At 44.8% G+C, this 27,693-nt stretch overlaps 2 protein-coding genes and 1 long non-coding RNA gene across 3 annotated transcripts in view; 1 reads left to right on the top strand and 2 right to left on the bottom strand.

The window, feature by feature from the left end:
* LOC108891757 (adenomatous polyposis coli protein 2-like) overlaps window positions 1–25,021 on the bottom strand; it is a gene marked incomplete at its 3' end in the record, with an annotated part of 31,484 nt that extends 6,463 nt beyond the window's left edge. Inside the window, 8 exon segments of the mRNA XM_018689068.1 lie at window positions 4,797–4,901; window positions 13,096–13,170; window positions 13,896–14,009; window positions 14,088–14,196; window positions 14,337–14,688; window positions 15,351–15,441; window positions 16,541–16,702; window positions 24,969–25,021. Coding sequence (XP_018544584.1) covers window positions 4,797–4,901; window positions 13,096–13,170; window positions 13,896–14,009; window positions 14,088–14,196; window positions 14,337–14,688; window positions 15,351–15,441; window positions 16,541–16,681 — 987 coding nt within the window.
* LOC108891772 (E3 ubiquitin/ISG15 ligase TRIM25) lies at window positions 9,329–12,991 on the top strand. Its single transcript, XM_018689087.2, has 5 exons — window positions 9,329–9,582; window positions 9,946–10,849; window positions 11,226–11,391; window positions 11,500–11,537; window positions 11,845–12,991. Exons 1-5 carry the CDS (start codon window positions 9,565–9,567, stop codon window positions 12,402–12,404), a joined length of 1,686 nt encoding a protein of 561 aa, XP_018544603.1. The 5' UTR covers window positions 9,329–9,564; the 3' UTR covers window positions 12,405–12,991.
* Window positions 25,022–26,303: 1,282 nt separating the features above from the next.
* LOC108891758 (uncharacterized) lies at window positions 26,304–27,655 on the bottom strand. The gene is made up of 3 exons (XR_001962353.2): window positions 27,519–27,655; window positions 27,149–27,310; window positions 26,304–27,022 (listed from the first exon to the last, which is right to left on the bottom strand). It is a non-coding gene; the product is annotated as an uncharacterized LOC108891758 (long non-coding RNA).
* Window positions 27,656–27,693: the final 38 nt, after the last annotated feature.

The following is a 27,693-nucleotide window of genomic DNA, read 5'->3' as shown; positions in this document are numbered from 1 at the left end:
GGTCGGCTCAACCCTGCCCCTATTTTCACCAAGCACTGTGCATTACAATAAAGTAAACCCAACCAAGACACAAACCCATCACCAAAGCCAAAAGCCCTTAACGTGGAGAACAAGTATGAGTGATTCACCCTATCAAACGCTTTTTCCTGGTCTAGAGAAACAATACCAATATTTACATTGTGACATTTGCACACATCAATGACATCTCTAATTAGAAAAATGTTGTCCATGATATTCCGGTCCAAAACACAGTAGTTCTGATCCATATGGATAACATTGCCTAGTACTTCTTTAAGTCTATTGGATAGAGCTCTAGACAGTATTTTATAGTCAGAACAGAGCAAGGCAACTGGTCTCCAGTTCTTTAAAAGTGCCAAATCCCCCTTCTTGGGCAGCAGGGAGAGTACTGCCCTCTGACAGGACACCGGAAGACAACCAGTTTTATAGCACTCCATAAAAACTCCATGCAAGTCACGACCCATGATGTTCCAGAAGGTTTTAAAGAAGTCTATAGGCAGGCCATCTATCCCTGGTGCTCGTCCAGATGCCAACTGGTTGACGGCAGATGTTAGCTCCTCCAGAGTCAATTCTTTGTCCAGATCGGCTTTCTCCTCTGCACTGAGCTGAGGAAGATCCTTTAGAAGCTCCTCACGACACTCCCGATCACAGGGTTCTGATCTGAACAGGCCTGCATAGAAGTCCATGGCATGCTTCCTCATCACAGCTGGGTCAGTAGTAATGCTTCCCCCTGGTAGCTTTAAGCATGTCATTAGCTTTTTTTCTGCCACCGATCTCTCAAGGTTGAAAAAAAAAGAGCTTGGGGCATCCATGTCCTTGAGCTGAAGGAACCGGGATCGAACAAGGGCTCCCTTAACCCTCTCTTGCAAGAGTGAGCTCAGCTCCGACCTTTTCTTCTCCAGCAGAGGGCCACTCATGTCATTTACACTCCTATTCAAGCCTTCTTCGATGCTCTTGATATCAGACTCCAGGTCATTAATTACATTTTTTATCCTAGCAGAGGAATAGGAGGTGTACTGCTGACAAAAAACACGTATCTGTGCTTTTCCAACCTCCCACCACAACTTAAGGGAACAAAACTTTACTTTTTGAGTTCTCCAGTGATTCCAAAACCGTTCAAAATCCTGACAAAAGACTTTGTCAAGCAGCAATTTATTATTAAAGTGCCAACAGGACTTAGCCCGTGCACCTGATGAAAATGCTATTTCCACTGTCACTAAGTGGTGATCAGTAAAACCAACTGGATTTATATTGCAAGAAATCAATCTAGGGCTGAGAGTTTCTGAAATGTAAATTCTGTCTAATCTGGCTGCACAAACCTGGTTGTTGCAGACCCTCACCCATGTGTACTGTCGGGAACGTGGATGTTTTATTCTAAAAGAGTCAAACAAGTCCAGATGTAGCATGGCATTGCTCAGGGTCTGAGATGACTGTGGGTGGGGTTCTTCGCCAATCCTGTCAGCAGTGAAATCTAAAGTGCAGTTGAAATCACCACCAATAATAATATACTCTTCCTGATGCATTATCAACTCATTTTTTAGCTGGGTGTAAAATCTTACTCTCTCTCTTCCACTGTTTGGGGCATAGATGTTGACGAAACAATAAACTGAGTCCTCTATGGATGCTCTAACAACGAGCAAACGGCCTTTAACTACTTCTGTGCAAGATAAAATAGATATAGTGACAGCTTCTCTAAAAAGAACAGCTACTCCTGCACTGAAATTTGTTCCATGGCTAAGCCTATGGGAACCCTTCCACCACAGACCCCAGTCTGTCTCATCTTGTATGACTGTATGTGTCTCCTGTAAGAACAACACATCAATCTTTTTTTGATCTGAGATCTCAGATATTAAAGCCCTTTTCTGTCTATCCCTCCCACCATTTATGTTAAGAGACCCTACTTTAAGGCTCCTCATAGATAGGCCAGAGAAGGAACACAGACAGATAGAAACAGTTAAAAAACAGAGGAGAGAGAGAAACACCCAGTGATGCATCATCATTTCATTTTTTGACTCTTCTGGTTTTACCGCTGATTTTTCTCAGAGTGGTGATATGTTTTTTAAGACGGAAACGCTTTTTTTCATCCAGCAGGTCAAAACCCACTTGTCTTTTATGTACATTCACCGATCTAATGAATTTGTCAGTATCCCTAAAGTAATCCTCCACTTTGATAGATTTTTTGAAAGTTTCATCCAAAAACAGATTTATCTCCTCCAAAGAGTACAGGTCAGTGCTCATGCAGGGTGCCTCAGAGATGGACACACTGTCTGACTCATATTCATCATCCATGTCCTCCCGTGCACATGAGGCCTGGCTGTTAAACAGCAAGTTCTCATCACTGAATGCCACTTCCTGGTTAAGATGACTCTTTGGGACAATTCCTTTGTTCTCAACCAGCCCTGTTACCGTGTTATTGTCAGCCGCCTGAGAGGGGCTCGAACCAACCTCATCTACAGACTCCTGACCTGCAGTCACGCTCATCGTAGCACTGTTATCTCCGAGAGCAGTGGACCTCTCCTCTTCCCTGACAAACAACTCATTGTTCATATTAGTCTCCGGAGCCGAAGCTCCCGCGGGGGCATCGGCCTCCGGCGCGCCGGTCGCAGACCCGCCAGCCGCGGAAGCGACCACACCCGCTGCTCCGGCACGAGCGGAGCCGCTCGCATTCTCCCCCTGCTGCTTGTGTGGACACGCAAACCGTTTATGCCCCACATCACCACATTCAAAACACTTCATCTGTCCTGAACTCGCATACACCATGTAAGAAGCGTCGCCTTGTTTAACACGGAAAGACACCTCCAAAGTCTGTGTCGGCGAGTCCAGGAACATGAACACCTGTCTCCTCAGAGACTGGACATGCTTCAGTTTGGGGTCTTTACACCCCAAACTCACAGTTTTAAACCCGCTGGCAAACTTTCCAAACCGGCGAAGCTCCTTCTCTATTAGCTCGTTTGGAATGAACGGCGGAACACCGGATACGGTGATCCGCGTTGAGGGAGCTGTCAGCGGGGAGACCTGCACAAACAGGTCCCCGATGAACACGCCGCTCTCAATCAACTGAAAAACGTGAGGTTCACTTTTCAGGAACACGACAACCGCCTTGTTCATGCGAGAGGCAAACAAGATGTTGTCATGTCCTACCTGCTCACCTGCCGCCAAAAGAACCTCCTCCACGGAGACTGAACTGTCTGGAGGAACTATCCGAGCACCATGCCGGATAGTTGGAGGAGGCGTCGCAGACGCCATACCTCCTGACAGCAGCTAATGTTACAGACGAATAAAGAAAACTGTCTTACCTGATAATGCAACAGAAAACAGTGGAAACACCAGTTGAAAAACAGACCAGAAAACCAGTTTAAACTCCGCGCCACTCACACACCACCACCACCACTCACACTCACAGTCACCGGAAACGGAAACGGAGAGGAGAGGAGAGGAGAGGAGAGGAGGGGAGAGGAGAGAGGAGAGAAGAGGAGAGGAGAGGAGAGGAGAGGAGAGGAGGGGAGAGGAGGGGAGAGGAGGAGAGGAGGGAGGAGAGGAGGGAGGGGAGAGGAGGGGAGAGGAGGGGAGAGGAGAGGAGGGGAGGAGAGAGGAGAGGAGAGAGGAGAGGAGGGAGGAGAGGAGGGAGGAGAGGAGGAGAGAAGAGAGGAGAGAGGAGAGAGGAGAGGAGAGGAGAAGAGAGGATAGGAGAGGAGGGAGGAGAGGAGGGAGGGAGAGGAGGGAGAGGAGGAGAGGAGGGGAGAGGAGGGAGGAGAGGAGGGAGGAGAGGAGGAGGAGAGAGGAGAGGAGAGGAGGAGAGGAGGAGAGGAGAGGAGAGGGAGAGGAGAGAGGAGAGGAGGGAGGAGAGGAGAGGAGAGGAGGGGAGAGGAGGAGAGGAGAGGAGGAGGAGGAGGGAGAGGAGGAGAGGAGAGGAGAGGAGAGGAGAGGAGAGGAGGAGGAGAGAGGAGAGGAGGAGAGGAGGGAGAGGAGGAGAGAGGAGAGGAGAGGAGAGGAGGAGAGGAGAGGAGGAGAGGAGGGAGGGAGAGGAGGAGAGGAGGGAGGAGAGGAGAGGAGAGGAGAGAGGAGAGGAGAGTAGGAGAGAGGAGAGGAGAGGAGGGGAGAGAGAATAGAATAGAATAGAATAGAATAGAATAGAATAGAATAGAACAACTTTAATGTCTGTTTCAAAGCAACAGAAATCCCTCTTTGACATGTCCTTTAAAGTCAGACGATGAACAGCAGTCACAGGCAGCAGAAAGAAAATTCACAGTTCATGATAATAAAAATACAAAAACATGTCGTCAACAATAATTCAAGTCTTCAGAGATAAACAGGGAAAGAAACAGACGTCTGGTTTATCCTCTGCTGCTCCTCAGTTATTGATTAAGTTATACTTATATCATTATTGGAAAAAAAAGCAGCACTAAAGGGCCAGTCTGTCCATTGAAATGTAAAACTACAGCAGATTAAATAAAAAGACCACACTTTTCTGCAGCTTTCTGAAAATGTCCACCAGACAGGAGATCCAATGAATACATATGATAGAAATATACCAGGGACGTGTTTTAAATGTGGAGTTACAGATTGATTGGAACTGAAGTAAAATTTGTTAAATATTTAGTTTGACATTGACACTGGGTATCAGAGGTATTGCTCTGTTCCTGGTCCTGTTTTGCATCAAACTGATGAAAGAAGGAGTAGTTTCATATTTGAGGTTAAATATTTGTGACACAGGAACAAACAGCTGGACCTGAACGCTGCTGTTTCCCTCAGTACTGATAGAGCCGTGGTGTTGGTACCTTGCTGCCTCCGTCTGCAGCAGCTTCTGTTCCTGCTGCTGCAGCTGACGACGACGACGTGTTGTTCTCTGGTTCTCCAGCAGGAGGCTTCTCTGCTCCAGACAACTGGAGGAGGAAGAGGAGGAGGACATGATGTCTTTGTTTGTCAGGATTAAAGTGGGTCAGCTGAACGTCTCACTGATTATTATTAATTATTGATTAATTATCAGATCATATTAGGAAACATTAGACAGAGAATAACGGACTAAAGTAAATACAATGACGTCTGATTATTATTAAAAGGAAAAATATCAAGTATCATGAAGCTGCGTCTCTGGTCTGTTTGTGTCGACTGATTTTATGATGAAAACAAAAACATAGAATCATTTTGAAAGAAGCAGAATGAAAAACATTTAAGGTTTAAACGTGTGTTACATTATTTTGTCTTCATCATTTTAAATCTCTCTTCTCTCTGACGATAGTTTGTCCTGAACATGTTCAATATTCAGATGAATCAGACGAGTAAAGATCAGTCTGTAATATGTTGCTGTGTGTGTATGAATCAGAGTGTGTTGCAGTGTGTTGGTGTGTCAGTGTGTGTTGGAGTGTGTGTAGGTGTGTGTCGGTGCAGCAGGTGTAGTCGCTGCTCTCTGTCTGAAATCCAACTGAAACTCAGTGAAGTGGGAGGAAAACAACACTGACCCATTTTTACTGTCAGTGAATTAAAGCTCCAGATTCTTCCTGTTCTTAAAGAGAAACACACACACACACACAGATAATAATCTGATGTGTTGAGTGGTGAAACATTTTTATTTCACTGGGTTTCACTGTGACAGTAATGAATAATTAGATTTACTCTCACAGTCAAACAGAAATCTACATTTTGTTCCTTTAACTTCACTGTGTTTCTGATGTTTGCAGCTTTTTATAAAAAAATTACATTTTAAATAATAAATGTTGAGTCTGGGTCTGAGGTTTTTCAGTGACTAGATTTTCATTTTCCTGTTCTGAATAAGAATTTAATGTTTATGTAATTTAATAGATCAGAAAACAGTAAAACTACAGGTGTTCATAGATCCTGTATCTTTAGGCTTAAAGTTCATTTAAATGTTATTATTTATTTTATAATTAGTGTTTATTTTTCTTTCTTCTGCTGAATGTTGCATGTGTTTCATAATCATTTGATTTTTTGTAACACGTCTTTAGAGGCTCGATCCTTTTCAGCATCATGTGATTATTATTGTTAAAAACACAGTAAATAATATTTCCTCTTCAGTGTCAACGTTTGAGCTTCAATGGAATCTGAAATGAAAACCTGAACACACACACACACACACACACACACACACACACACACACTAAGCTTCATTTGGATTCACAGACTGAAATCCTCTGAGAGTCGTATCAAAGCTTTCACCCCCCCATCTCCATCCCGTCACCATGGCAACGCCTCCGGGTGTGATGTATGTGTGTGTGAGCAAAAGACGGTCTGCAGACAAAGAGGCGAGTGTGTGTGTGTGTGTGTGTGTGTGTGTGTGTGTGTGTGTGTGTGTGTTAACAAAGGAAACCTGGATGTTTCCTCAGACCGTCTGAGTCTGTGGCTCTGATCCAAACCTCCTCCATTAAACACAACCAGCTGCAACGTGACCACAAAATGGACGCCGGCGAGCGCAGATGCAGGATGAGACTCAGTTCAACTGCTGTTCGCTGTCAGAGAGCAGCAGAGGACGACCGGTCTACACCACCTCCACAATTCACAATAATGAGATTTTCTCTGTATCTATAGACACAATACAGGAAAACAATAGAAACACTGAACAAATTCATCTTTACATCTGTTTGTTGTGTGTTTTTCTTTTCATTTCTTTTGGCAAATGAACTAAACTCAAAAGACAAGAGAGAATCTGTGACTATAATTATACAATGACCCTGTGTCATAATCTGAATTATTACTGATTTCTGCCTATTGCTGCTGTTCTCCCTCCCGGCCTGAGGGGGGCGCTTTTCATCTTCGTTCCTGTGATTTTTCTTCAAGGATGTTAAGTTGTAGGTGAGGGCAGCTGATGAGAGTTTGAAAGAGCGTGAGTAGAACGATGTTGTTGTGTGAATGCAGATCTTTTTTAAAAAACTGTTGTTGTGGAAACAGAACCTTTTTCTAATCACAGCTTCCATGTAGAAAAACTGCACACAAATTAAAGTATGGTAGTATTTCTTCTCCTCTGTTTGATAAACAGCCCAGACTCCATACAGAAAACAGAAGAGTGTCCTGATGCTGATCCAGAATCAGCTCCAGCTCTTTGAATCACTAAATAACCAGGTCGTATCCAGAGAACAGAGACTGTCTCCAAACCAGGACACATAAAACCAGAGCTGTGTGATGGGGAGGAGGCCACAGAGCGAAGAGAGGGAACAAGTTTCTCTCTCATTTGGGTGAAACGACCCTTAAAGGAGGTGACGAATGCTTCTTCTCCTGCTCCGTAGTTTCTGTCTGCTTGTTATTCTCAGAGGGAAGCAGAGCAGAGAAAGGACGAACTGACTCGCTCTCTTTATCTCCGTGCCAGCCCTGCAGCCTGGCAACAGCCAATCACAGCGCAGCTCAGAGAGCCGCTTCCTCTGCATAGCAACGAGCCGAGGCCGGGGACGAGGAGGAGGAGGATGAGGAGGAGGAGGAGGAGGTCGAATATAAATTTAATAAGGACAGTTTCAGGTTCTTCAGGTTCTAATGAAGCAGAACATTCATCTGAAGAACTCTGATGTTAAACATCTGTTCAGAATGAGAGTTTACAGCCACAGAGGTTCATCTGACGACTGTATTTATTACTGATGAAGCTTTTTAGAGCTGAGTTTGGAATATTTCTGTATAAATACGACGTATTATTGTATAAATTCAGAGTTTTCATCAGTAAAATAAAAATGAGTCTGGGACAGTGCTGATGAGTCATTTTGGTTTTGTGGATCAAAGGTCACAGTGAGTTTAACCTGGTGAATAATTAATGAGCTCAGATGTTAACAATGATTTATTCAAACTGATGGATTATTTATGACCCCTCCTCCACCAATCAGCAGGGAGACAATCAGCTGACTGATTTAAATGTCTGAGAGCAGTGAACAGATCAGCAGTAATTCATCAGTTTCACCACAAACAGAAACAAGAGGCTGTTTGTTTTATTGTGAAGGGACAGCTGATCTGACCTTTCTGATGTCTGAGGGGAAATGAAACAGATTTCTCCTCTGGATTTAGTTTAATCCTCTGAATCTCACTCAGTCCTGTTGGTCCACAAACTAACCAGAGTTTACCTGGAACTGGACCAACTGGACCAAAACCCAAAACCTTTTCAGCCCAACAGCTTCACAGCAGCTGAACTGGTCAGGTCTGACTCTGACTTCATGTGTCCTGCTCAGAGTGAAGCTCAATCTGAAGACAAACTGTAGAGACCAGGTCCCAGACAGAACCAGATACTCATGATAATATTCAGCATGAGTTTGGTCATTTACAATTCAGACACATTAATAAACTGCACAGTAAACATCACCAGCCTGAACAGGACAGATTAATGTAAATCTCCAACTATGTAATTTACAGATGATAAAAAGGAGTTATTCCAGACTCAGATCTTCATTTCAATAAGGTCATTAAAACAACCTGTGTTCATGTAAGAAACATCACCAAAGTCAGACAAACGCAGAAAGATGCTGAAACACTCATTCACACTTTCATTAACAGACTTCTATTTTTCTATTTTTACTGGGTCTATAAGAAAACTACAGGTAGTTCAAAATCCTGTCAGCCAACACTAAGGAAATGGACCAGATCAACCTGCCTGTGTCTTTTAGATTTGATTTTAAACTTCTTTTACTTGTCTCTGAAGCTTTAAATGACCTTGCTCCTCCCATCATCAGAGCTTTTCTTTCATTTTATCTTCCAGTCAGATCACTGAGGTCCTCCACTGCTTCTTTAAATGTTCCCTGTGTGTCCTATAAACATACAGGTGAGGCCTCGTTCTGTTTTCATGACCATAAACTGGACATTAGAAAGAAAAAAGAAAAGAAATTGAAGATCTTTTTAATCAGGCTTTTAAAGTTAGTTTGGAGAAGTGTTGTAGCTTTGCTTTAGTTTTAAATCAGTTCATTGTTTTACTGTTGTAAATTCTAATCTTGCATTTTTGTGTGTTGTTTACATCTGAAGTTTGTAAGAGAGGTGCTAAATAAATGAAGTTAAGTTTGTCTTTTTCATTTTACTTTAGAAATATTTTCAGAAAACACAGAAACTTTGTCAGTTAAAGCTTCGTCCTCAGCTCTGATCGGGTCTCAGGCCCCAGGGTCTGACTGTCCCCTGGTCCCTGTCTGATCAGGTTTCTTTTGGTCTTGTGTCTTAATTGACACACCTGGGGTTGTTGGTTTGTTTCCCAGAGTTGTGGTTTTAAACCAACATCACCGTGTGAATAAACTGGAGCTCTTGGCAGAAAGACTCGCTCTGAACTCTGACCTAAAACTGATCCTGAAGAGACGTGTCGAGCTGCCGGAGACTCACTCGGCAGGATTTCCCCTCCTTTCTTTAGGGCAGAAACACCTGGGGAGGAACAACCCAAACTACTGCACACATCAGCCAATCAGCAGCTCCGCAGCCCGAGTGAAACATGGAGTCAAACTGGTCGAACCAGAAACATGTTGAGCTGAATGAAAGAATGTTGAGTCCAGAGACCAAGAGAGAGACGGAGATTTACAGCGACAACGCCTCAGGACTGGATTTATTCTGATTTGACTTTTAAATGAAGACTCAGACACAAACATGGAGACAGACACAGCTGTAAGTATCTGACTGAGACACTGCGAACACAATAAACTGAACCCAGATGAACTTTAAACAAGCCTGAACATGAGCTGACAGGTTTATTAAATCTGAAGGCTGAAGTACTTGACCAATATTCTTCACTACTGCTTTAAAGATCAGTTATTAGCCATTAATAAGAACAAATTCTGGGTTGCCAGGTTGTGGAAAATCCTCCTCTTGCAGAAACTTTGTCTGTTTAATTCATCAACTGGACTCTAATGTTAATAATCAGTTTCTAAATGGAGTTTGATCCAGATGTCCTGCAGCTTTTCCACAGGATCAGTCGTCAGTCCATTGTTGATGTACAATCGTTAATTCAACATACATCTGATTATACAGGTTCTCACTGAGGTCTCCAGTGTTGAATTAAAGAAAATGACTCATCAGGATAATCAACAAAACTCTACTGAAACAAGTCTGACAGAACAACAGCCTTGTCCTGTGGAGGAACCTTCACAGGAGAATGTCCAGACAGAGTCTGAAATTCATGTCCAAGAGGACGATTTAACCACCGAATCACCCCAAGGTGACTGTAAAGACAAAGATGTGAAGGTGAAAGATCATCTGAAGACAAACCAGAGGGAGAGACGGACGATCAGCCCTCTGACTCTTCTCAAAGAGGACTTCAGTCAGTTTAAAGAGGAAGTGTTAAAAGTGTTTAAGGACAAAGACACGAGGACGGAGAATGAGGATCGCCCGTCAAGCAGTGCGCTTAGTCTTCTGAGAGAGGACCTGAGCCAGTTTAAAGAAGACGTCACCAGTATTTTCAACATCAGCTCGGCCAAGGACAAAGATCTGAAGTCCACAGATCCTAAAACCAGTCAGTCAGCAGAGAGGACGATCAACCTGAGCATCTCCAGTGTCTTCAGAATCAGTCTTTCAAAGGAGAAGGACAATAAGATCCTCGCTCCTCACTCCTCCAAAATAAAAGCTGAAAGAACTGATGACCCCAGTAGGAGTCTGTTTAGAAGAGACCAAAAACTTTCACAGACTTCTGAAAAAGCAGATGACAGTCAGGAGGTGAAGACGCTTTCAGAAAAGACTGAGGACCAAACAGACAATGATTTAAAAGAAAAACTCTCAGAGCAGAATGAAGAAACAGTCGATGCAGAGAAAACAAACAACGCCATAAAAGATGAGGTGAATGAATCAGAGGACAGAGAGGTGGACATCGATGTGTCTGAGGAGACGACAACAGGTGTTTCTGAACCACAACAAAGCAAAGAGACGACATGTAGGACAGGTAGGCCCAGAGGGTTTTCTTTAGAAACAACCGAGTCAAAATCAACTGAGTTTGAATCAGGATTCACCCATGAACTCTCTAGAACGACATACCACCATGTCTTCGGTGTAGTTACACTGATCTGTCTCTAACAATAAATTCTGTAAAAAAAAAAAAAAAAAAAAAAAAAGGTCCCTTTGTTTGCAGAGGGTGATTTTAGGACTTTGTTTGCCCTGGGTTTCGCCTCTCAGGCTCCACACAGGTTCCCCTCCTGGAGGTTATTGGGGTCGTATGCAGCTGGAGAGACAGACCGCAGTTTAAAAAAATGGAAATATCAACAGTGTTTCCATTATTTTCATTAGTGTTTTGACTGATCTGAAAGTCGGTTTCTTCACAGCTGATCAGAGTCGAGGGAGTGATGACTCCACTGAGGTATCAGGGGAAGACGAGGAGATAAAAGAGGAGAAAGAAGAGGATAAACCTTCAGAGACTCTTCCCCTGGAGACTCTGTTCTCTGGCATCAGCCTTATCAGTCTGACAGATGCCAAAAAACATGACGTGAGGTGAGACCAACCACAGGAAGACAGGTTCAGACCTACAGTCTCTGTCTGCTCTGTTTGTTGTGGCAATAATTTAACTGTCTGATGTTCTGATTGTTTCTGGTTCTGCAGGGATGAGCCAGGACGAGACCTGTGGTCTGTGAAGAACTGTAAGACCACATAGTTTTTATTTCTCTCTGCTTCATGTGAAATGGTTCCTCCAGTGTTTAATCCTCCTGTGTCTGAGAGTCTGTGATATAGTTTGCAGTATCATCTGCATAGAGTTACAGTTACTTGATTATTTAACTAGGCCTCTATATCAGCCTATGACCTACTGACCTCTTAAAGAAAAATCAGGAACCAGACAAGCATTTCTACTCAAGATTTCTCTTCAGTGATTCTTGAAATATCAAACATGTCATCAATTTTCCAACTAATGTTTAATCAACTAATCACATTCTTTGTGTCCCCCCTCAGTTGCCTGTTATTTGACCTTTGACCCCAACACTGCTAACTCAGAGCTCCACTTGACCGACCGCAACAGGACGGCGACTCGCGTGTGGTCGGACCATCGATCTTCAGACCACCCAGACCGGTTCGAGCGCTGCCCTCAGGTCCTGTGCAGGGAGGGGCTGTTGGACTCAGCGTACTGGGAGGTGGAGTGGAGCGGCGGCGCCGATATTGGCGTCACCTACAACAGCATCTCCAGAGACGGAGACATGATGAGCTGCCTGCTGGGACACAACGAGCGGTCCTGGAGTCTGGAGTGCTCGGACAGCAGCTACACGCCGTGCTACAACAACAAGAGGTTCAGGTCCTCCTCACCTGAACCCTTCACCCGCACAGTCGGGGTTTACCTGAACTGGTCTGATGGATCCCTGTCCTTCTACTGCATCTCTCAGGACGCCATGGTCCACCTCTACACCTTCACCTCCACCTTCACCGAGCCTCTGTACCCGGGGTTCTGGGTGTGGGCCTACGACGGCTCGGTGTCGCTGCGTCAGGTGGAGTTAGACTGGGAACGACTGCTGCAGTGACCCGCTGACACCTGACAGGAAGCTCATTGGCTGATCCAGTCACATCAGAGATTCAGCTGCATGTTTCTCTGAGATCTTTGATTCTAGAGGTTTGGTAACAAGAGCTGGTTGATAAACTGTAGCTCACAAATTAACTGCTCAGCTCAGAGGAGCGAGGAGGCCGTCTGGGACACAAGAGACCATCCTCCACTGAAGTCTTTTATCGCACCGACACTTCAGCTTATCAGAATCGGCCTGATCAAAAAACAGATTCAACTCAGCTGTAATATCAACACCAGGTGCAGGTCATTTAAAGCTTTATCTCACAGTCGGAGAGAGGAAGAGTCAGTTTTACTTTTTAAATTGATTCATTTTGAATTATCAGGTTGAAAAGTTTTCTATTTTTATATATGTTTATTTTAATGAAAGGACTTTGGCCTCAGAAAGGTTGGTATCACTGCTGATGTAATCCCTTCATCCACCTTTAGATCACTGCAGACACTGACATTGGTTCTGGGTCAGTTCTGGTTCTCTGACAGTTTATTTCATGCAGAACATTAATAAACCAGCATTAATAAAACCTGAGATCAGAATCTGATTGATGTGTAGTCTACTGTCTGCTCATGTGTGTTTATGTGTGTTTTTTTGTGTAATACATCTGGTTGTGTACATTGTGTAGAGTGTGTATTCTTGTGTGTACAGTGTGTCTGACCTGTAGCTGACTCTCCTGACTCCCTCGGGCCTCATGCAGCTCCTTCTCCAGCTGCTCCAGACGGGCAACACGCATCTGCAACACACACACACACACACACACACACACGGTTCAGACGTCCAGATGTTTCCACCAGCAGCTGTTTGTGTTACAACTCATCAACATCAACAATCATCTACAGTAATTTCTACTTTTGTGATAGTACTAATAAACATACACATACATTCCTACATGTACACAACCTTACACATGAATATGAGAGAAAACTTCACAATTAAAGTGAGTTTTCAAGAGTGATTTAAAATAAGAGACTGATTCTGTCTCAGTCTCAGAGTCTCAGACAGTTTAAAATGTTTGTTTCAAAGCTCCAGTGTGGAACATTTACAGGATCAACCGGCTCAAATGTTTTTATTAGACTGTAATCACCTAAAACTAATCAACATTATGTTTTCGTTCCTTTAGAATGAGCAGGCGAGGACTCATGGGTTTAAAGACGTTTGAGGTCGACGTCTGTCCATCTGTGATTTTAAAGACACTTAACGTTTGTGTGCTGAACATAATGAGTTGTTACCTGTCTCCTCTGAAACAGGAGGAAAAGACAGAAACAGACAGAACGCGATAGAGGGAGAGTTCAGGGGACGGCTGTTCAGTCGGCTGCAGTCTGAGTTCTCACCACTAGATGGCACTAAACCCTCCACACTGCTGCTTTAAAATATTAACCATGATTCATTTAGATGGAATAATCCTGCGACTGATGAGGTCATGCCTGTCCAATCAGCAGCCGGCAGCCTCGGTCTCACCTGCGTCCTCTGAACCATCTCGTCGCTGGTGCCGAATCGTTCTTCCATCACAGACCGAACCTTCTGAGCCTCGAACTCCAGCTGCTGCCGGATCAGATCCATCTGCAGAGAAAACTACAGCACCAACACACAGAGGTCAGAGGTCAGAGAGTATTACTGTGTGTGTGTGTGTTAGCATGTGTGTGTTCTCACCGTGTCGATTCGGGGAAGTTGGGCCAGTTTCTGTGACAGCGCCTCCAACTGGCTGAAGTACCAGCAGCGCTCCCTCTCCTCCCGGTCGATCTCCCCCAACAGGAGGTTCCTTCACACACACACACACACACACGCACACACACACACACACTCAGACGTCACGATCTCTGACCATCACGGTTTATTTTCCTTCTCAGTGTGAAACTAAAGCTCAGTGTGTCTCTGCAGAGGAGGCGTGTCTCCCCTCACCTCTCCTTGTACAGCTCTTCCAGGTGATGGTCGCTCAGTCGTCCGTCCGCTCCGCTGATCACAGCCGTTTTGGGCGGGGCTCCGTCCAGGAAGTGATGCGGCAGCATGATGGCGGCGGCCTCCCCCCCGGACGTGGCGCTCTGACGAGACGAAGCTCTCAGCGGACTCCGGGCCCTGCTCGCCGCCGCCGAGGACGAGGAGGAGCAGGAAGAAGGAGGCAGAGCCAGACGGTCGTCTATCTCCGCCCCACCCACCCCGCCCGGCCCCGCCCCTCCCAGACTGTCGCTCAGCAGCCTCAGGTTGTGAGGCTGGTGTTTGAGTTCGTAGTAGTTGGTGAGGTCCATGTGGAGCTCTGAGGAGGAGGAGGGAGAATGAAATCAGTTAAAACTCAAACATGAAATAAGCTGCTGTTTGTGGCTAAAGCTGTGGCTCAGGTTCAGTGTGTGTGTCTGAACTGTTTCTGGATTAAACCAGACCAGGATCTTTCCCTGAACCTGCCGCCACCATCTTAGATAAACTCTAAACTCATCACACCTGTGGTTTGTAACGTCAGCCCAAACAAACTCAACTGAACTGGTTAAATATCAGTTACATCCTTTAACAGCTGAACGTCCCGGTCCAGGTTCCTGATCCAGGTTCCTGGTCCAGGTTCCTGATCCAGGTTCCTGGTCCAGGTTCCTGATCCAGGTTCCTGGTCCAGGTTCCTGATCTGAGCTGATTCTGAGATAGTTTGAGCTCGTCTGTGTCCTCAGCGCAGACAGAGCTGCTGCTGGATTTAACTCAGTCCAGACAAACTCATTAACATTAACTGGCTGTTTAATTGGATTCAGTCATAACGAGGCCGAGCTGCTGCAGCCAATCAGGTTAGTGATTGAGTCGATTCATTTCTCTGTAAATGATGATCGGTCCCAGAGGAGGAGTTTAAAGGAGCATTACAACAGTTCAGAGGAGTCCTGTAACATCCACCCTCTGCCCCGCCTCAGGAAGATTTCACAGTGAGAAACAGAGCGAGACCTTTGAGCTGGTGCAGCACGTCGCTCCTCCCGGACGAGGCCAGGGTTCCCGCCTCCTGCTCCAGTTTACTCTGCAGCTGCTTCAGCACCTCCTGCAGCACAGGACAAACAGAGAGACAGTTTCTGTACAGGTTCAACATGAGGCCGACCACAACCTCCTGAAATCTGCGCTTTAAAGAAGCTTCACCACAGACACTCAGTCCAGTCCCAGCTCAGTGCTTTAATAAATCAGGATCAGGTCCACAGACTGCATCAGGTTCAGGTTCAGTCACAGTCTGAAACCTCCTTGCTCCTGCTCTCTTTCTCTGGATGTTAAATTATCTTAGAGATCTCATTTAAATATCAATAAAAAATCATCAGCCGTGAAGAAACAAACATTCCTCCTCCTCCTCCTGCAGAGGGATGAAGGTCTGAACCTGGACTCCTGGTCTGTCCTCCTGCAGACTCACCTGCTGCAGGTGGATCCTGTCTGGCTCCCTTGGTCTGATCTGGTCTGTGTCACAGTCTGACGTCCTGATTCTGATAAAACCAGCTGAGCTCAGTCTGATAATCCAGCTGCTCTCAGCATCTGGACACGTGAGTGTGTGTGTCAGTGTGTGTTCATGTGTTCATGTGTGTGTGTGTGTGTGACAGGATTAATGTTCAGCAGCTCTGGGTCTTAGCCTGGTTTCACAGGTCTTTCTCTCTGATTTATTGATTTTCAGTTTGAGCAGAAAGAATCAAACGTCGTCTCTTTATTTCAACGTTTTATCTGGAAAGTTTTGTTTGTTTTTGTTTTGAAGGACACGTGACTTTATTTATTTATTATCTGCTGTTTTTATTTCTTTTCTTATAGAAAACTAATTCAACATTTGTATTTAATATTTTACATTTCATTGGAAATAAAAATAAAAGCAACAACAGTTGATCTAGTACTCAGTGTTATAATGAGGTGATTCTCTCTTCTATCAGACTCGATCTCAGTAAAACTTCATTATGATCCTTTCTGTTTGTTGTAACCTGAAGGGAAAATATTATCGTCCAGGACGAGTTCAGTCTGTTACTGTGAGCTCAGGTTTGAAGATTAAAGACCACAGATCATTCACACTGAGGCAAAAATACATAGTATAAATATATATGAATATATGTAAGTACATTGTCGTCGTTGTGGTGGTGGTTGTGAAGGTGTTGTCGTGGTTGTAGTTGTTGTACCTTCATGCCGGACGTCTCGGTCTCCAGTTTGGACAGGTGGTTGGAGTTGTCCTCCAGCTCCCTCCTCAGGTGGGAGTTCTCCTTGCGGAGCGCCTCCACCTGGTGGGCCAGCTGGTCGTACGAAGCCACGGCGTTAGCCATCTTCACACTCTGCAGCGCCCCCTGCAGGAGCACAGCGACAGGAGGAGGGTTAGGGTTTATTATCAGTCGACTGCGGTGGATGACGGTGAAGCAGAGTAACACTTTATTTTACAGATCATTTCCTGGAAACTTTTCTTATAATTTTCCTCTAAACTTTCAGCTGTAAATGACCGGGACATTTCCACAAAACTCCGACATGATGGTCTGAATATAAGAGAAGGGAGAATAAAGGAGCAGGGTGCTCATGGCTCATTTAACTGGAGTTTCACATGTTCAAACAGTGACTTCAGTCTTTCTGTCCGGTCTGATGTGTTCACTGCCCTCCCTCATGTTCAGGAGACAAGATGTCTCCTCCTCCTCCTCCTGAGCAGCAGATGGCTCACGTGGAGTCTGATCATCTGTCAGACCAGTTCCAGTTTCTGTTTGTGGCTCTGAATGAACCGGCCGGACGCTCAGTGACAGTCTGTTAGATAACATGTTATCTAAGTTTGTCCTGCGGCCGTTTCCACTCGTCTGATCCTGGATCTGTCTGACACAACATCAGCTCCTGACTCTGCCTGTACAGGTCTCTGTGGTCTCTGGTGGGAGTTTAAACTGGAGCTCTGTCCTCTGACAATGACCTTTCTAACCAGCAGCTCACATGTTTCTGTGGAGACGTCACAGATAAACACATGATGAGGAACAACATGTTCATCGTGTTCTTGGTTCAGGTTCAGGAGAGGTGGACCGCTGCAGAGGTGGAGTCACACCGTCCCTCCATGATCAGGTGCAACTCATGAGAAAAATGTGTTTCTGGGTGGAGAACTCTGAGCTGTAGGTCGCTCGCTCCTGCCCTCAGATACGACGTCAGCGGAGTCTCTTCATCGTGTTACAATAATAATAACGTTCGGCTTCGGAAAACATCGACAAGGTTTGGCTAAAACTGTTCATGAGAGAAAAAACAATAATTATCAGGTTCAAACAGGAACTTTAGTCTCCTGTGTTTGTCGACACACACCTGCTCCTGAAGCCTTACGTCATCTTCTCTACAGCCACTAGAGGGCGCCTGAAAATAAATCGAGTGGTAACAGACGAGCTAACGACACTGCAGCTCTGGGATGTCTTCACTGAAACTTCAGCTGTTTATTTTAGTGTCTAAACCCGACGACAGGTGGGAGGTGAAGTTCGACCCTCCACCCTGACCTCTGACCTCTGCACGAGACCATCACACCACCTGGACTTTTGCATGTCATCTTTCCATATATGAATATTTGCTCTCCTTGCTGCCGTGTTGTTTTTCCAGGTGACACCTGTCGACAGCGTCGGACAAACACCGGCACAGTCGCAGCATTTTAATGAGCAGGTGCAGTGAGGTCATTGTTTTGGGGTCAGAGCTGCACATGCTCAGTGTGAGTCTGCTCATGTGACTGAGTCAGACCGTGACCTTCAGCTGCAGCCGAGCTGGAGCTGCACAGGAACACTCTGCTGTCTGTTTGTTTGTTTGTTTGTTTGTTTAAGGCCGTGAATGAAACATCATCCCTGCACCTGCAGCGTCTGTCTCTCCTCTGTCCCTGTCGTCAGGTTTCTGCTCCGCTCTGCAGATCTGGAGTCAGCAAATGTCACAGCTGCATTCATTATGAAGAGCTGACACCCCCCCCTCCCTGGGGGAGGAGGTGAAGAGGAGGGGGCTGCAGGTCTGAGAGGAGAGATCTGGTCTGATGTGGATTTTACTGGCTTACTTTACTGGAGGACTGACCAGGATGAGTTTAGTTCATTATCAGAATCTAAATAATTTATTTAAAGTTTGATTGTTTCTGAGCAGAAAAACAGTTTTTAATGGAAAAAGAAAAAAGTTCATTTTGAGTTTTTAACATCTGATCTGTGTCAATCAGGAATAACAGCAGCGTCCAATCCCGTGGTCTGAATGGATGCTGGAGGGCGGGACATTGACTGGGCTACACACTATAAGATCAGAGTCCTCAGGTGTGATTACCTGATGGTTGTAAAGATAATCTTGTCAGATTCTCCTGTGGTGTGAGGTGTGTTCAGACTGATTTTACCCTCCCTGATCTGCTCTGAAGATGATCAATGTTCAATATTTCTGATCAGAAATCCTGTCGTGGGGGGGGGGGGCTCTGACCTCTGACCTCTGACCTCTGTGCAGCTCCACCCTCAAAGTGTCTTTTAATAAAATGAACTGAGGACGACAAAGACAAACAGTTCAACTGCAAACTGAAACAAAAGCAGAGCTCAGCTCATGTGACTGTGAAAAATCAAAGTCTGATTATGAAACAGACGAATGAATCAATTTAACCACACACACACACACACACACACACACACACACACACACACGCTGCATTAACCTCCTTCATCACGGCTCCACACAGTCTGCACCAGCTTCTAACTTTACTCCCAGTCCCATGATGCATTGGGTGAATTATAGGTGCGGCTTCCTGTTATTCTTTATCCTGGATTATGACTGATGTCGACAAGGTTTAGACCTGGTTTTAGTCTGAGGATCATGAGACCTGATCCAGAGCCTGCAGAGACCCAAACACTCAGAGAGGAAACAGCAGCAGCTCAATGATCCAACACAGTTCATCCTGTCAGCTTCAGACCCACAGACCTGAGAACAGCAGGCTGAACCAAACACACCTGCATCTCTCTCTTTAACCTGAAGAAACCAAACCTGTTTGATCTGTTGGAATAAAATCTGACAGAAAAACAAACATCGTCCAGTTTTAACAGATGTTCGATTCCGTTCTCAGCTGCTCTGACAGGAAATCTGTTTTTCTAAAGACATTATCATACAGAGCTGCAGGACTGATCCTAGAACCAGGAAGTTAGTTAGCATGTTAGCATGTTAGCTCTTCCTGATGTCAGTGTGTTTCTGGTTAAATGTCTGAAATAAGGTCTGTGGTTTTAACACAAGCTCAAGACATTTTCAGGTTTGATTCTCCGACATAAAATGGGTCAGTAAATCCCCCACTCCTGATGTTTGAAGCTTTTACGTGTCTTAAAAAAGGCGGTTGCTAACGAGTGTCTAAATGAGACTACAGAGGTTGTCGGGGACGTTAACATGAAAACCCATCTACTCACCAGTCCACCTTTACAGCCTCGTTGTGTTTCTACTCACGCTCTTTCAAACTCTCACTAACTTTCTAAGAAGAAAGGCTTTTGTAGAAGAGCTCAGAGCTAAATGAAATGACCAGTTGGAAGCTTAGTGGTGGAGACGTTGACGTCATGTGACCGTGGTGTAGTTGGTTTATAGCCTAACATTAGCTTCTTACTTCAAACATCAGAACAGTGGTGTTCATCTGTGAAGATGATCTGATCAACTAAACCTGAAGGATCAGAAACTTTAGCTGCTCACTGTTTATTTTCTGGAATAATCCAAAACCAGGCTGATGCTAACTTCAGGGCTGGACACAGAAACACATCATCACTGTGGGACTCAGGTTGTTTTTATCACTTTCTGAGCATCAGACGGATAAAGGCCCAATCACAGATCAATACACAAGTCTGATAATCAGCTGATCTCTGTGTCGTTAACTGACCTCAGATCAGACTGAAGCTACGTTCACGTTCGGTTTAGAAAACGTCTGAGTCAGCGTTACTGTCAGACGACCTTCACGTGTCCACGGTGATCAACACACACTCCTCCGGGTCAGAGGAAAAATAACCTCTGACTCTGCAGTGATGAGGTCCAGGATCCTCTCAGACCTGCAGAGACCCTGGACCCCATCAGGGACTGAGCTCAATCAGATCAGGGTCCTCACAAGTACAGATGTCCAAATGTGTGTGAGTGTGTGTCCCCCGACACTGCAGACCTCAGCTGGTGTGTGTGTGTGTGTGTGTGTGTGTGTGTGTGTGTGTGTGTGTGTGTGTTTCCCATCAAAGACCCTCTGATGTATTGATGTTCTGCGTTACCGTGGTAACAGGACCACATCCCCCCTCGTCCTCCTCCATCACCATGGTGACACATTTACATCATGTGATGGCTCTTTCTGCCTCCCTGTCATCTGACACACACACACACACACATACACACACACACACACACTCTGCTGCTGCAGTCGCTGCAGAGCATGCTGGGTAAGATCATGTGCAGCCCCCGTGAGGAAAACGAATCAAACAGCAGAGACTTTAACGAGCTTTAACGGAGCCCCCCACCACACACACACACACACACACACACACACACACACACACACACACACACACACACACACACACCCCGTTAACGGTGCAGTTGCTATGGAAACGACCGATCCGATGTGTGTGACCCCAATCTGAGACGACGGCGTGAAGAGATGAAACAGGAAGAGAAGAGAAAGAAAAGATGGAGGAGGAAACGACAGAGAAACAACATCTACGACTCGTCTGCTCTCCAGAGGATGAACCCTCTGACTGACCTCTGACCTCAGGCTCAGAATCACCACAGTCAAACATCAACTCTCTGCTGCAGCTTCTGTATCTGTTGTTGTTCTGACAGAACGCTGATGATCCACTAAGAGCTGTTGATGAGTTTCATTATATTTTGTTTCTCTGAACAAAGACGTCGATCACTCCTCCCTCCAACATCCACCCATCCTCCATCTCTGCCCGCTGAGACCGTCTGGTTACCGCGGCAACCGCATCCTCCAGGCACAGAGGAGAGCAGGAGGAGGGGGAGGAGGAGAAAATGGCGTCTGTGTGGAGAAGAGCTTCAGCCTCTGACACCGTCTGAGCCTCCGCCTCAAAACCAGGACCAGGACCAGGACCAGGACCTGCTCTGTCAGAGGAGACACCTCCAACCGTCCTGTCTCCACACTGAGACACAGGACGTCACACTGACTGACTGACACGATGCGTTCAAGGACCACAGGACTGTCATCAGATCTGAGGCTGAAGGTCTGAAGACTACAGGAAGCAAAGAAGGACAAAAAGATGAAGCCGCTTCATCAGCAGCAGATTTCTGAGCGACTTCCTGTCGGCTGCTGAGTCACAGTAACACAAACTGACTTAGTTTAAATCAATAAAATCTGGTTTTAAAATGTTCACGTGTTTCTGAACCTTCCTGACTTTCAACAGAACCTCAGAGACCAAAACCTCATCATGTCTGCAGCTCCACAGGACGACCTCGTCCTATTGGAGGGTTTCCCTGAGATCCCTTTAATCCAAGAAGAAGAGGAGGAGGAGGAGGAGGAGGAGGAGGAGGAGGAGGAGGAAGAGGAAGCTCTCTGACCATCACTTCATTCACCACAACAACAAACCATCAGCGAGGCAGCGCTCACACTTCCTGTCAGCAACAAACAGAAACAGCTCCGACTGAGACTGAACGATTCAAGACGACCAGAGTGAAACAACCTTCAGTCACCAGAAGCACAAACACCAGCAGGAGGAAGGTCAAAGGTCAGAGACTGACGGCAGGTTCCACAGTCCGACACCTCGACTCTCTTCAGCTCCGTCAGCTCAGGACGAGGACTTCCTGTCCCTGAGGTCAGAGGTTAAACTGAGACGACCAACCAGAGCTGAAGAGGCCTGGTCCTGGTCCAGAGTCCTGGTCCAAACCCTGAGTGATGCTGAGACTGAACCTTCCAACAGGAAGTGACAATGAATCAGAATCAGAGTAGGTCATGTGACCACATCAGGATCATATCACTGAGCGACCACCAGCTCCAAGCCTGAGAGCCTGAGATCCTCTGACTCCCTCTGGTCGAGACTAAAGACCAGAGGTGACGTGGTTTTTCCTTCAGGACCTCCACCCTCTGGACCAGCTTCACCTGAGGATCCAGAAACCTCCGTGTCTGATCATCAGTCAGTTTAAAACATGAGGAGCCACTGCTGCATCAGAGCTACAGTCTGTGTCTTCATTCTGACTGAACGACCCTGAACGTCACATCAACATCAGACTGGAGGAGGTGGGTGCGTTCAAAGACACTCAAAGATGCTGGATCTTTAAGTGTTTTGATAAAAACTGGAGACATGAAGCAGCAACAATAAATTTAATCAAAACAAACAAAGGTGAGAGCGACTGAGACATTAATGATGAGTGTTGGAGAGGACGTGGAGGTTTCAGTCAGAGGAGGTTAGAGGAGGCTAGCATGCTAGCTTCAGTAGAGGAAAAGAAGTGATAGAACGAGAAGGAAAACGTTGGTGTTTTCCACCTCTGCAGACAGTGGAGGAATAAAGTTTGATGCTGAACTCACAACATTTCCTCTCTGACAAACAGCTGCTAATGCTAACGTTAGCAGCGTAGCGATAGAAAAAAACATACATCCAGCACCTTTAAATGTTGAAGCGTTTGAATCAGGTCAGTGGGTTAATGTGTCGTCGTGTTGTCCTGATCCTCTGTTACATGATGAGACGAACATCATATAAACTTTACTGACTGTGACTCAGGTTACAGCTGTGGAACCAGAACCAGGTCTATGATCCTTTGAACCTCCTCTCAGCTCCTCCTGTTGAAGTCACCTGCTCATTAAACTCTGTCAGTCCTGTTGGTTCAGTGTGAATCGTCTTTATGAAGGAGCTGAGCCACACCCTCCACCTCCCCCTGCAGCCCGGACTCCGACCGACTCCCCCCTCCTCCCCCTCCTCCCCCCTCCTCCTGTCAGCAGCATTAAGAGTCTCAGGATCAAAAACCAGCAAATAAACCTCATCTTCATCTGTTTCCACTCTCACTCTTCACTGGGAGTTTTCCTCAGGGCAGAAATGAGTAAACAGGTCTTTATTGATCCTCCCCCCTCCTCCCCCCTCCCTCCTCCTCCCTCCTGTATTTAGGAAACTGCTCCACGTGAACACATCTGTCTGAAAATCTGATTTTTCATCATAAAGATCTGAATCGATTCAACAAAACATCTGAGCAAACAGCTGAGGTCAGACTGAGTGAATGAGATGTTCAGGTGACAGGTGACAGGTGACAGGTGAAAGGTGAAAGGTGAAAGGTGCACACAGCGCAGGTAAAGTACTGGAACTTTACTGTGATACGAGTTAAAGTAATTAAAGTGTGAAAAGAACTGAGAGCAGAAAAATGTCTCCTGTTATAATTGACAAAGTGAAACCTTCAGTGTTTGTTTCGTCTGAATCATTAGAAATAAATGCTTTGTTATTAAAAGGAGAAATGTTTCATCTTTACTTCATCACAAAGCTTCAGATGTTTCATAAAAACCTTTTCATCTTTAAAGAAGCTGAAGCTGAGGAGAAGATTCTCTCTGAGTAAAAGTACTCAGTTACTTTCCTCTGATGCTGATAAAACCTGATGGATCTGAAAACGAGCTGCAGCTGAAAACTGAAGCTTCGTCAGGTTCTTGTTTCAGATTCAGACTGAAGCAGCTCAAACACCAACCACATCATTACCTTTACCTGTTTCTTCAGCAGCAGCAGGTCGTCATCAAACTGATTGATTAGATACTGATTCTGATCAGGTTCAACTGGAAACTGATCTTAGAGAATCCAGCAGCAGAGCTCCGAGCTGCTCCTGAACACACCACCTCCCATATTCTACAACAACAACAACAACAACAACAACAACAACAATAATAATAATAATAATAATGAAATCTGCTGGAGAAACAACAGGATGATTCATCAGATCAGAGACACGTTTAAAAACCACGAGACAAAGAGGAAAAATTAATCTTTCCAACATGAAGAACCAGTGAGACCAGGACAGACCAGCACAGACCGGGACAGACCAGGACAGACCAGCACAGACCGGGACAGACCGGGACAGACCGCAGGACACGGTCAAGGCCAAAAATCATCATCATCCATGAGGAAAAACAACAACCTGAGCCTGAACCCGGACCAACAGAGATTCAGATTCAGAGATTCAGATTCACTGCGACACAAACACAAACAGCTTCAAACATCGCGTCTGATTTTTATTCTAATTTCTGAGCTGTTTTTTTTTTAGCTGCTGCTTCACTGACGATGATTCATCAGCTCCTCCATCCTCCATCCCTCCGCATGAAGGAGAAAACCAGGACGCACCCCCACCCCCCAGAAACCCGCATGAATGATGGATGAGATGAAAACCAGAACCCGGATTCACCGACACAAGGTTTAGATTGAGAACCTGACCTGCGGGTTTCTGAACCATCAGCCTCCTCCCGTCTCATCTGCGCCAACAAATTCACCCACCGGACTCCTCTGGGCGGCGTTTAGCAGCGGAGCCGAACCGAGCCGAACCGGACCGAGCCGGGCCCAGAGAGAGGGGGAGGGTGCGGGTCGGTGCACGCGATTAACCCGGGTTAAAACCAAGAAAAGAGGAGATGGATGTGAGGTGAAGAGAGAAAGAGAAGGAGCGGTCCGTCCTTACCTCATGACTCCGAGCAGAGCTGAAGATCACTGAGGGAGGAGAGGAGGAGGGAGGAGGGGGGAGGGGGGAGGAGAGGAGGAGGGAGAGGGAGGGAGGAGGGAGGGGGGAGCACGTGATGCACATTTTGCAAAATCTGAAATCGCGTTCATCTTCTCTTCTTTTCTTCTTGTTGTTTCTCTGCTGATGTTTTATCTCAGTGTCTCTGAACAGGAGCAGCTGGAGACAAAGGCTGGATAACTATGTTCTGTATGTTCTGTAATGTTCTGTATGTTCTGTAATGTTCTGTATGTTCTGTAATGTTCAGTAATGTTCTGTATGTTCTGTAATGTTCTGTATGTTCTGTAATGTTCTGTTATGTTCTGTAATGTTCTGTAATGTTCTGTATGTTCTGTATGTTCTGTATGTTCTGTAATGTTCTGTATGTTCTGTATGTTCTGTATGTTCTGTAATGTTCTGTATGTTCTGGATGTTCAGTAATGTTCAGTAATGTTCTGTATGTTCTGTATGTTCTGTAATGTTCTGTAATGTTCTGTATGTTCTGTATGTTCTGTAATGTTCTGTAATGTTCTGTATGTTCTGTATGTTCTGTAATGTTCTGTAATGTTCTGTATGTTCTGTATGTTCTGTAATGTTCTGTATGTTCTGTAATGTTCTGTATGTTCTGTAATGTTCTGTAATGTTCTGTAATGTTCTGTATGTTCTGTAATGTTCTGTAATGTTCTGTAATGTTCTGTATGTGTTCTGTATGTTCTGTATGTTCTGTAATGTTCAGTAATGTTCTGTATGTTCTGTATGTTCTGTAATGTTCTGTATGTTCTGTATGTTCTGTAATGTTCTGTAATGTTCTGTATGTTCTGTATGTTCTGTAATGTTCAGTAATGTTCTGTAATGTTCTGTATGTTCTGTATGTTCTGTAATGTTCTGTAATGTTCTGTAGTGTTCTGTAATGTTCTGTAATGTTCTGTAATGTTCTGTATGTTCTGTAATGTTCTAGTAATGTTCTGTATGTTCTGTATGTTCTGTATGTTCTGTAATGTTCTAGTAATGTTCTGTATGTTCTGTATGTTCTGTAATGTTCTGTAATGTTCTAGTAATGTTCTGTATGTTCTGTATGTTCTGTAATGTTCTGTAATGTTCTGTAATGTTCTGTATGTTCTGTAATGTTCTGTATGTTCTGTAATGTTCTGTATGTTCTGTAATGTTCTGTAATGTTCTGTATGTTCTGTATGTTCTGTAATGTTCTGTAATGTTCTGTATGTTCTGTAATGTTCTGTATGTTCTGTATGTTCTGTAATGTTCTAGTAATGTTCTAGTAATGTTCTGTATGTTCTGTAATGTTCTGTAATGTTCTGTATGTTCTGTATGTTCAGTAATGTTCTGTATGTTCTGTAATGTTCTGTATGTTCTGTATGTTCTGTAATGTTCAGTAATGTTCTGTATGTTCTGTAATGTTCTGTATGTTCTGTATGTTCAGTAATGTTCAGTAATGTTCTGTATGTTCAGTAATGTTCTGTAATGTTCTGTATGTTCTGTATGTTCTGTAATGTTCTGTGTGGCTCTTGTTTCTCTTTTTCTTCTTTGTTTTTCTTTCTTCTTGATTTCACGTCTCCCTTTTAATTTCAGCTTCATTTATATTTGCTGATGGTTGATCAATGAAGCAATTTCCTGTCAAGGATCAATAAAGTTTTATTCTATTCTATTCTATTCATTTCACTGTTAAACAGAATAAAGTCATCAGTGTAGAAAACCAGCTTCTTTCCTTCCTCCAGACTTTCCTCAGTGAAATGAAGAAGAAACTTCAGATGTGAATGTTAACGTTCTGTTCTCACTTCAAACCACTGATGTTACTGATCAGGTTTGTTCCTCTGATCTCAGCTGCAGAACAGGTCGACTCCATCTTGTTTTTACTCGGTTCAGTTCACTGTGATTCTGACGACAACAGGTCTGAGTTTGGTCAAATGGAGAAGCTGCAGGATGAAATGAATCTGATTTACTTAGCTCAGGGTCGGAGAACGTTCAGGTGATTTTCCACGACACATTCAACAACCAGACGTCTGTTAGAAACACAGACACATAAAGTCACTTTACTGCACATTAAAAGCTTAAAGATAAAATGAAAAAGATTTCATATCTGAAAAACAACAAGGATTTAATGCAGCATGAAAAGATGAATCACTGACCTGAGGTGATGAGTCTGATTACAGAGGCTGAGGTGAGTACGTTTCTCTTCTTTCATTTGAATCCACCTGAATAAGAACGTGTGCAGGTGGAGTTGATCAGCGGGTGGAGGAGGTTTGGCTTCAGAGTCAAGGAAACACAGTGAAGTCAGATATCAAACTGACCTGCAGCAGAATGTTCAGAGGGAACAGGTGAGTCTCACCTGTACTGACTGATTACTGTGAATTAAAGGTTGGAAGCCTGTAAAGTGTGAAGCTGGTGTTGTGTTGTTGTTGTTGTTGTTGTTGTGTTGTTTTGTTGCTGCCACAGACTCCTGTGAAGAAACATTGTGTGTTTAAACATCTGTACCTGATTAACCTGTGTGTTCCTCACCTGTCCTCCACTGCACCTGCTCATCCAGAGCTTCAGAACCAGGAAGTGACAAACCAGGCTACACCTGTCTGGATCCATTTTATAGTCAAGGTCCTGAGGAATTGTACCAAGTGTGGGAGAGATGAGGGGAGGTCTGGAGTCTTCCACTGTTCATTATTTACTGGTTAAATCTCTG

Source organism: Lates calcarifer, unplaced genomic scaffold (genome assembly GCF_001640805.2).
Source record: "Lates calcarifer isolate ASB-BC8 unplaced genomic scaffold, TLL_Latcal_v3 _unitig_2017_quiver_672, whole genome shotgun sequence".
NCBI lineage: Eukaryota > Metazoa > Chordata > Actinopteri > Centropomidae > Lates > Lates calcarifer.
The sequence above is the reverse complement of the archived record's forward strand: the minus strand, read 5'-3'. Positions and strand labels throughout refer to the sequence as shown.

Excerpts from the sequence above, each read along its gene's own strand:
- LOC108891772 (XM_018689087.2), top strand. Across the intron at positions 10,850-11,225 it reads AGAGACGACATGTAGGACAG|CTGATCAGAGTCGAGGGAGT; the intron begins GTAGGCCCAGAG and ends GTTTCTTCACAG. Across the intron at positions 11,392-11,499 it reads GCCAAAAAACATGACGTGAG|GGATGAGCCAGGACGAGACC; the intron begins GTGAGACCAACC and ends CTGGTTCTGCAG.